Source organism: Rutilus rutilus (assembly GCF_951802725.1).
Source record: "Rutilus rutilus genome assembly, chromosome: 4".
In the NCBI taxonomy this organism is placed as follows: domain Eukaryota; kingdom Metazoa; phylum Chordata; class Actinopteri; order Cypriniformes; family Leuciscidae; genus Rutilus; species Rutilus rutilus.
Genome location: NC_140212.1, coordinates 6,321,443 through 6,331,884, shown reverse-complemented (window position 1 = coordinate 6,331,884; position 10,442 = coordinate 6,321,443). Strand labels below are relative to the sequence as shown.

Here is a 10,442-nt window from a genome sequence, read left to right as displayed (position 1 = left end):
AATTATAAGATGGCAACCCAAAGATTTCATAAAATTAAAACTTGCCAAGTGCTAAATGAGTGTAAAAATAAAATCCCACTAGGTAACTGGTTATATTAAAACAGTTCAAACATGTCAAGGCCATTTTAGTTACTTTTACACAGTGTAATGGCGCTCAAGTAAGAGATGCTTGGAGCTTTCATAAAATTCCAACTTGGAATTCCAAGTTCTGGTTGCTTTTGAAAATCTTAAATCATGTAACTGCAAATATTCCAACTTGACATGAATGTAGCAAGTATCAGTACTGAAAATAAACTCCGGGTTTATTGCGTTCAGTGATCTTTATTGCATACTAGTTACAGATGACATTTTTAAACGATAACTTTGCACCTGCTCGCTGTGACTGCACCAGATTAGCATCAGTGAGCCACACAAAGACATCTCTTCCCTGTACAACACCACCTGCTTCTCAGTCTACAACGGGAAATTCTTCAGTCTGATGAGGTTGTGCACGCTTTAAATGGTATCGGCAAACTCCACAGGTTTCTTTAAATCCACCAATCACATGAACTCATGACTAATCAAATGGTGTGATGCTGGTAAATAAAGGCACGTGGTAAGAACAACTACAGTAAACCTGCTGGTCAGACAACAGGTATGAACAAAACGACTGCAGGTAAAAAACAACAACTGGATATAAAAAGGATAGCTCACCCATACGAGAAAATTCTGTCATTATTAACTTACCCTCATATTCCAAACCCGAAAAGGATAAATTACTTCCTGGTCCATTCTTTTGACACTATGAATGGTTGTTGTAAACCAAAAGCTGCAGAACAATTCTACTTGCATTTTCCTTTATGGGTGAGCTATTCCTTGAACTGAAGCAAACATGTTCAAGTTCTTGTTCGGTTAATCTCTAGAGGAATCTAGAGCAATGGAAACCCTCAAACAGCATGAGATGCAGGTGTTTAGGTTACTGTATGGAATTATGTTGGCAGCGTGAGTGAAGGTTAAGACGCTGCAGCAGCAGCTGTTTCTATGGTAATGGCCTCGGATCTGCCGCTTCCCAACTCTGTGCACGTCACGTGCAGTGAACCGTCTCTGAAAAATAAACACACATCAGGAAAAGAGTTAAGTAGTTGAGTAGGACAGGGTGATATTATTGAACTTATAGTACACACACACAAGCTAGAAAATATATAGATTACTCTTTAAAAGGTCGCAGTCTTTACTCTTTTCAACCACACAATTATATCTCTTTATATATTTCTGTTACGATAATTCAAATTAATCACAGAAGTGTTGGGATAAAAGTTTACAGTTCGGATATAAACACAGATGTCTACGGAAGCGATCAAAATAGAGTAAACGCTTCAAATAAAGATTCATTAATTGCATCATTACACCAGTAGGTGGCAACAATGAGTGTCATTGAATCATTCAAGAGATTCGCTCAAAAACGCTGATTCATCCAGTCATGAAACAAGTCTTTACGAGTGAGTCATTCACCACGTTTCCATTACCCTTCAAATTGCGCGAATTGAAATTGCGAATTGAAAATACGCCCAATGGAAATTTCGCAAAAACTCCCATTTATCGCAAAAAAGTTTTTACGCTCGTATGAGGTGGTTTTTCAGGCAATTCGAAAAAGAAATATTTCGCAAAACTGCAATGGAAACAGTTTTTGCGCATTTACAGGTCACCTGACGTAGATGACGTGGTATGGTTGGACAGAATACAAGACAGGTCTTTATTAAATTCATATAAGACAAAAGAATTACAGGAATACTGGATTCTAAACCTCAAATAAATGCCACAATCAAGATCTCGAAGCAGATATAAGGGAGAAACACCCAGAAAGGTGTAAGCTTTATCTGTAATGGAAACGTGCCTATTGAATCATTCATTCAGACGTATTATTTTTAATTTAATATTTTTAAATAGACTGCAGAAATTAATATTTTGTCAGAACCTCTAATAAATTGCATGTTATTTTGTTTAGTTGTCTGTTCAGAATCGTGTGAGAATCAAATTGCGATTCTCAGTTCATCCAGTATTAATGAAAATATGAATTTATCACATTACCTCTTCATTGTCAGCACTGTGACAAAGTCATGCAGCTCCTCTTTAGGTTCCAGGTCTCGAAGTACAATCTAGAAAAACAAACCAGTGTCACATTTAAAGTTAATAAGCTTAAAGTGAAATCAGCCCAACAGTTTTAGTGCACAATACAAGCTGAATATCTCATTTACGGTAATTTCAGGTTTGTACTGAAATGTCTGTTAAAAAGGGAGCCAACCTGTGCGATTGGTTGCTGTGCCTGGTACAGCTCCAGACACACGGACGACAGACTGCCAGGACCCTGCAGCGTGTGCTGACAGCGGGCAGGGAGAGGTGTGCCAGATGGAAACAAAACTGTGAAAACCTCCGCTCCGGAGTCATCCACTTCCTGAAAGACCGAGACACAATTTACTGATCAGTGTGCCATTCTGTGCTACAACACCATAAAATGAATCTGCACTATTAATCATTTGAAGTTCCCCACCTTAACCGTGATGTCGCTGGCACAGCAATCCACAGTGATGGAATCTTCTCCGAGTGCCAGGCTGTCTTTTCCGACCAGGATGCCAGCCTGCATGGCAGCACCGACCGGAATCACCTCGTCCGGGGGAATGGAGTTCAGTAGCTCCACGTCTGGGAACAAATCCCTGATCATCTGTTGCAACTTCGGGATACGAGCTGATCCTCCGCATAAAACCACCTTAGAAAGAAAGCAAACTGGTTTAAACTGTATTTATACTCCATTCTCACTATGTAAAACACCAAAATAATCTACTAGTTGGACAGGGAATTTTGTTTTAATTGCCTCTAAACTGACAAAATAATTTTTTTCATGCATTAAATATGGATTAAAATCTACAGCTCTCTCTACTGGTCGTACAACTGTATTGAAGACCTCATGTTTTGTTTTTTTACATGTTCAGTTTTCTTAAGTGTGTAATGTTGCTGTTTGAGCATGAAAAAGGCACATCAAAGTCCCTCCCAAGGGAGTTATTCTCTATATCACATTCAAGCATGAAAACCTATTCTAGCAGTCCCCAAAAACGAAATCAAGACTTTGTAAAAGAGCATAATATGACCTCTTTAAAAAGGTTGTTTTACCTTGTTGACATCAGAGGTGGACAGGTTTACTTGCTCGAGGAGACTTTTAATTGGCTGAATGCTCTTAGTAAAGAGGCTGGAGCATATCAGCTCAAAACGGGCTCTAGGACAGAAGCATATATGAAATGCAGAGATGCAACAGGTACCATTTTCTTTGTAATACTGATTTGATTGCAAAATAACCTCAGCTCACCTGGACACATTACACTCAAAATCCATGCCGTCATAGAGCGAGTCCACAAAGCAGTTGGCACTACTCAGGGTGGAGAGAGTGTGCTTGGCCATATCGGCACCATTCATGAGCTTTAGCATCGCCCTGGGGTTTCCTGTCACATCCTGTTTAAAAGTCCTGGAGACACACATGACAAACAAAATAAGATTGACATGCATGTAATAAAAAAAAAATAACATCAAATATTGTTTATACACTACCATTAAATTGAGGTCAGTAAGATTTTTTTTTTTTTTTTTGAAATAAATTCATATTTTTATTCAGCAAGGATGCATTTAATTTATCAAAAGTGACTGTAAAGACAATTATAATGTTACAGAAGATTTCTATTTCAAATAAATGCTGTTCTTTTGAACTTCCTATTCATCAAAGAATCCTGAAAAAATGTCTCATGGTTTCCACAAAAATATTAAGCAGCACTACATGGATAATAAGACATGTTTCTTAAGCAGCGAATCAGCATATTTGAATGATTTCTGATCTGAAGGATCATGTGACACTGAGGACTGGAGTGATGATGCTGAAAATTCAGCTCTGATCACAGGAATAATTTACATTTTAAAATATATTCAAATGGAAAATTGTTATTTTAAATTGTAATATATTTTACAATATTACTGTTTTTACTTTTTTCAAAAACATTTTTAAATATCTTTATTTCAACCCCAAAGTTTTGAACGGTAAATATGAAATAAATATTTAATTTAATATACAGTTATATTATAATATTAAATATTTCTGAAATATTTACCGTCTATTTTCTGATAAAAAAAATAAAAATAATAATAATAATAATTTTACACGGCATCTGATTAAAAAATAAATAATAATGATAACAGCAGATTCATAAATAAGGAGTTTGGCACCAGTACTAAAAAAAATTATTTAACAAATTATATATAAAAAATAATAATAATAATAATAATAAAAAAAAAAAAAAAAAAATTATATATATATATATATATATATATATATATATATATAAATACTCAGAAAGTAATCCAATATAAATATGACTAGATGAGCCACTTCAAAGTGTTAAATAGCCAATATAAGAAGTTATGAAGTTGCTTAGCAACCGTACCCAGTGCAGTGTCTTCAAAACAAAACCACTTCCATCATAAGAACAATCACAACAAATGTGAAGCACTGGACTTCAACTGACTTTTTGAACTCGGCGGCGAGGTGCTGTGCGAGCTCATGTGTGAAGCTCTCTCCTCCCGTCCTGTGATCGGTCTGTGTCGCGAGGACCTTGTACATTCCACTGTTCACCTCCAGGACGGTGACGCTGAGCGACGTGCCTCCGAGTTTGTACACCAGGACATGACTGTGTTTGAAAAGAGAAAGGAGAATGAGGCTTCTGACGAGCTCAAAGAAACAGCTGAACTCGGACGACGCACAAACTCTGTACCTTTTTCCCAACGACGAGTCCTGTCCGATGCCATAAGCCAGAAGGGCAGCAGAGGGTTCGTGTATCAGCCTCAGCACGTCGAACCCGGCACTTTCTGCAGCTTGCCTACAACACAGCACCGATTGTTATAAAACCTCTCCCCAGACACAGCTTCTGGAGTTAGATAACCTTGTTACATCATCTGAATTCATTAGCATTCGTCTGGTTTTACAGACACTTCAACTACATACCTCAGAGCATTCTTCTGCATCTCTCCAAACTCAAAAGGAACAGTTATGACAGCATCTTTCACATCCGAACCCAAGGCTGACTGAGCCGTCTCTGCAGGGAACATGAAATGATTATCAGTGGTTCACATTTAACATGCTGACTACGAAAGAAAATGAAGCATTCAGACAATACCTTTCATTTTATGGAAGATCAATTTTGCTACGTCTTCAGGCGACACATACTTGGTTGTCTCTCCCAAGTCGATTTCATATCTGGGTAGATCACTCTTGTTGACAACCTGGGAATGAGTGAGAAAATACACACCTCTTAAAGGAGAAAATGGTGCCGTTTTTATGGTTACTGACTGTTATGTTTTTTTCCCCATCTGTCAGTATTTAAAGAGATAGTTCACCCTAAATTAAAATCAAGTCATCATTTACTCAATTTAGTGTTGTTCTAATGCCTGTCTTTCTTTTTTAGACAACAAAAGAAGACATTTTTAAAAATGTCACGCTCATCCATATAATGTCAGTGAATAGCAACCAGCATCAAGCTGAAAGCATCACAAAATAAATAAGTATCACAGAACAGTCCAGTGCGACACGTGCCGTATAACTGTTCTGGGAGTGTATGATAGGGAGTGATGAAAAACAAACTAAAATGTAATGTATTATTTAATGAAAATCCTGATCTTCTGTGCATGGCTATTTCACGTGTGCATTCGTGAGACTCTATTAGCGCTGCAGTTTGTGAGAGATTGTGAGAAATCAAGAACAGCATTTCTTTCTTCTCTGAGGTGAATATATCTGTTGTGTTCGTCACAACTAGAAGTTACCGTGTTCACATCTGTCAACTGTCTCATCTGTCATCTGAGTTCCAGTCTGGGGATATTCAACCCAGTGAAAAAAGTACATGGATACTTTTTTGGGGATTTCTAGTAGTTGTATTACACGTCAAGTTTTTATTCATCTTGATTTCTCACAACTTGTGTGCTTTTTCTGGGCAAGCCAGAGTGAACCGCGCTGCTAATAGTCTCACAAACGCTCAATCGTGCACAGAAGACCAACGGCCAAGGTCAGGATTTTCATTAAATAATACATTAAAGTTCAGTTTGTTTTTCACTAAACCCTATCATACACTCCGAGAACAATTGGAATATACGACACATGGGATCATTCTGTGATACTTCTATGTCTTTTTTTAAAAAGCTTGATGCTGGTTGATATTCACTTCCATTATATGGACGATTTTTTTTTTTTTTCTCCTTTTGTGGTCTGAAACAGAAAGACGGGCATAAGGCATTAGAACAACACCAGGGTGAGTAAATGATTACTTAAAATTTCATTTTAGGGTGAACTATCCCTTTAAGAACAGCATGTACTTACAATGCATTTGCTTTCTTCTTTGTGTGCCAGAGCATCTGGGTCATCAAAGCTGTCAAATACACAAGTCCAATGAATTAATATTATTATTACTTATATAAATGTTTTTTATTTAAGATATTGCAACTTTGATGGTAAAATATTCTTAATAAATGTTATGCACTGAATTGTCTACAGCATTATTGCATGTTTGTGTAAATATGAAAATAAATACCGTCTGCCAAGGATCTGCTTCACTTTGACAACCGTATTGGTGGCATTTCGTATTCGGCCCTGCTTAGCGGCGATTCCCACTATCTAGAAAATCAAATGAATGAGACAAAAAACATTATTTTAGATTATAAATGTATCCCATGAGGGAATTATAGCGTAATAGCAGCCAAAAATACACTAACAATCAAAAATGAAACACACTACGCAATACACACAATACAAATAACATGCAGTCGGTCATACTATTCACTAGACTAGAGATATGTTTTGCAGTTATGCATTTAAGTTTCTATTTCACTGTTAGTTCTTAATCTGACATGTATTACAGGCTGACTGTGTTTGGTGCTGATGAGAGAGCTGTATAATGATTATGACCCCATTCCCCGAAATCCTGGTAAATTACCTGTTCAGTGTCTCTGTAAGCGACCACAGCTGGAGTGACTCTGTCCCCTGCATCATTGGCCACAACATCTGCTCGTCCATCCTAATATGAAAACAATTACACCTATTATACCGGTAATGTTTTTTTTCAATCTGGTAACTTATGGTTTGCATGTCACACCATCATCTATTCAGCACTATTAACAATGACTGTAAGATATTTTATTTCATTGTCGGCATGTTTGCGTTTATTCAACTAATTAAAATGATGTATACTCATAAAAAATTCACCTTGAATACCGCAACACAGGCACATGTGTATCCAAAGTGCACCCCGATGGCAGCCATGCTTCCAACGAATTCTACCGGAAGCCGGTTTTCATATGCAAATGAGGAGGGATTGACTTTTGGGCGCAGCCAAATGACGGGCGCCGATGTGAGCCAATCAAAGCGCCTCTGAACTGACGTCGACAGGAAAGTCAAGAGAGCAGCGCCTGATTTAGAAACAGCTGAGAGCGGTGCCGGTGGGTGTTGTGTGCTGGGTATTGAAGTTCACTTAAAAGTGCGCACAGGCGCGTTTTAAGCGCACAGAGTCATGCCTTTAACCAGCTCCTTTGCAACCCCGTTACTTTTGCTTTTATGTGTTGTTTTATTCTCAGTTGCTGTTGCAGAAGAATGCGAAGGTGAGGTTGGTTGGCTTGGCTTTCAATGCGCATGAACCCCTGAGTTTAAAAATAGCCACCTGGGTTATTTTTCACTAGTGCATGAGTGTTTTGACATAGTGAATATAAGTTATGTACTGCAGGAAGTCAATATTTAAGCGGTGAGTCCTGGTTTGGATTGCATACTGACTGACAACCCCTATTATTGTAACACTATGCCTTCAATTTAAATAGTTATTTAAAAGTTCTATGAAAAAGTTTGTCTAATCAACTTGGATGTTTAAGTCATTTCAACTTAAATTACATTAAACCGACTTAAAAAAAAACGAGTTGAATCTTATATAACAAAAAAAAGTTTAAAAATTGTTAATGTAAAACATATGTTGTCATAACTTATTGATCATATTGGAAATGGTAAACGATTTTAACTGTGTGTTATAATACAACCCACTTACAACTAGAAAACATTTCTTATGTTCTGCAGAATTATAACTAACTGTTATATCATACGAATTTATCCCTCTAGTATGAATCTCTGTTTAATATTTATATGTGTATCTGTTTTGCAGTGTGTGAGGAGTTTTTGGGGCGGCTTTATAACTCACTGGTGATCAGACACACAGAGCTGTCCCCAGAGCTGGTGGAGGAGGGTCTGATCAGAGCATGCACTGAGACTACTGGGAAAGAGAATCGACTAGTAAGAACATAAACACAAGCACAGTTTGGTTTTTATGCTTCTTTGGTTGCTGGTTCATATGAATATGTTTAGGGTATGAAATATATTGAATGCATGAGGTAATTCTTTCCCTTTTCACCTCAGTGTTATTACCTAGGAGCCTCCAGTGATGCTGCAGCCAAAGTGACAGGTGAGGTGAGCCGCCCCCTCAGTGCACATGTTCCTGTCCACAAAATCTGCCAAAAACTTCAGCGCAGGGATGGCCAGATCTGCGAGCTCAGATATGGTAGGGTGCACTCACATATAAGATCCTTCAAAGTCGGCATGAAATGGAAGTTGCGATAGTATTTTCTTCCCTATTGTGTTGTGATGTATATCCAAGTGAAACAGCTTCTTGAACAAGAAAATGTAGGACAGGAAAAATGTAAGATTTTGCAAGAAATGCAAGAAATTGATTGGATCATTGGATGGTTGTGGTTTTGCCATTGCTGTGATGTTATGTGAGTGACAGGTTGTCCCGCCCTCGCGCCAGTAAACACGTCAAAAGATATGTTGCTGCAGAAGTTATTTTCATTAAAAATAATGATGTGCACAGATACATCATTTATAGTAAATACTGCAATGTAATAATTGTCAATTTTGTTTTCATGGTGACTTTAAAGGGTTAGTTCACCCAAAAAATGAAAATACTCACATTAATTACTCACCCTCAATTGAGCGGTTCAGTCCAAATTTTCTGTAGAGACTCGATTGCTTTATGATGAACAGATTGAATTCAGGCTTTTATTCACATATAAACATTCATCAACCACTCAATTCATATGGATTAGTTTTACAATCTCCTTTATGAACTTTTTAAAGTGTCAAAGTCAAGTGTCAGTTGCGTAGCTGTCAACGGAGGGACAGAAAGCTCTCAGATTTCACCAAAAAGATCCTCATTTGTAATACAAAGATGAACGTGTGAGTAAATGATGACAGAATTTTCATTTTTGGGTGAACTATCCCTTTAATTGCTTTAGAGTTTGGAATATTTTGGAAATATTTGTCTCAAATGTTTTAAAATGGACATTTCTTGTTCTTCTGAAACAGAGCGTCCAGTTCTTGACTGGAGCAGGGACGCTTTGTCTAAAATGCGAGTGTTGGATCTGAAGAGAGTCTTGGCCTCGTGGGGGGAGGAGTGCAGAGCCTGTCTGGAGAAGAGTGAATTTATCGATCTCATCCAGGAGGTGGCTCCCAAACACAGCACAGCGCACCACAGAACACACACGGAAGAGTTCTGAGGGCCTCCTCGCGCAGCTCCGTGCTGGGGAGACAGAGCTCTGATGAGAGGGCCTCCTCGTGTAGCTTCATGCTGGGGACACACAGCAGTGATGGGAGGGGCTGCACATGCAGCTGTGCTCAGGGACACTTATGATATTGCACTGAGACTCCTAACTTATGATGCTTTTCATAATATTAGTTATGAGTAGCCATGTGCCACTTCCCCAGTGTCTCATTCTCCTGTACCACTGTAAGCATTTTTCTCCGGCATACCCAGAATAAATCATTTTTCAAGCTTTATTAGTTTCAGTAATTAAGAGGAGACTTGCAGAGATACTGGCTGTTTTTTTTGTCCAACCATTTCATTTGGAAGGGACGAGAGCTTGTGTCAGGCTCTAAGACCAATTTGTACTCCGCTCTAAAAGCCTCATGTCTGGATGATATTTCAATGGTAGGGCTCGCGCCGTCCTCCCACAGCCCTCGACCTCGTCCTGCTCGCCACACCTGCATTGTCGTTATATTATGCACATTTTCCTTCCTTGTTCTAATTAGCATAATAAAATCTAATGAAAAAAAAAAATTCGTATTACTGTAATGTAGAACGTATACAAATAAGTTAGGGTGAAAATTTATTTGTCATGAAAATAGTCACAATGAAAACAGTCCTTATAGTAGCCTTCGTGTCAAATTTTAACATCAAAGTTATGAATTTATATATATATATATATATATATATAACACTTCACAATAAGGTTTCATTAGTTAACTAATATTTAACAATACTTCTACAGCATTTATTAATCTTAGTTAAGGTTCATTTCACTTTTAATATACTAATACATTATTAAAATCATTAGTTAATACATTGTGA

General features: G+C 37.7%; 2 protein-coding genes across 3 annotated transcripts; one reads left to right on the top strand and one right to left on the bottom strand.

Moving 5' to 3' along the window:
• Window positions 1-301: 301 nt before the first annotated feature.
• Window positions 302-7,389, bottom strand: hspa14 (heat shock protein 14). Its single transcript, XM_084407465.1, has 14 exons — window positions 7,265-7,389; window positions 6,996-7,076; window positions 6,594-6,676; window positions 6,383-6,431; window positions 5,190-5,295; window positions 5,018-5,108; window positions 4,788-4,892; window positions 4,542-4,703; window positions 3,338-3,493; window positions 3,145-3,247; window positions 2,528-2,743; window positions 2,282-2,431; window positions 2,068-2,135; window positions 302-1,083 (listed from the first exon to the last, which is right to left on the bottom strand). Exons 1-14 carry the CDS (start codon window positions 7,319-7,321, stop codon window positions 993-995), a joined length of 1,518 nt encoding a protein of 505 aa, XP_084263591.1. The 5' UTR covers window positions 7,322-7,389; the 3' UTR covers window positions 302-992.
• A 76-nt stretch (window positions 7,390-7,465) lies between these two features.
• On the top strand, window positions 7,466-9,870 carry cdnf (cerebral dopamine neurotrophic factor). 2 transcript variants are annotated; one of them, XM_084407466.1, is made up of 4 exons: window positions 7,466-7,656; window positions 8,205-8,332; window positions 8,456-8,597; window positions 9,401-9,870. In XM_084407466.1, exons 1-4 carry the CDS (start codon window positions 7,569-7,571, stop codon window positions 9,589-9,591), a joined length of 549 nt encoding a protein of 182 aa, XP_084263592.1. In that variant the 5' UTR covers window positions 7,466-7,568; the 3' UTR covers window positions 9,592-9,870. The 2 variants fall into 2 exon arrangements, with proteins under 2 accessions (XP_084263592.1, XP_084263593.1); XM_084407467.1 differs by having other exon boundaries at window positions 7,483-7,656; window positions 8,456-8,501.
• The last annotated feature ends 572 nt before the right edge of the window (window positions 9,871-10,442 follow it).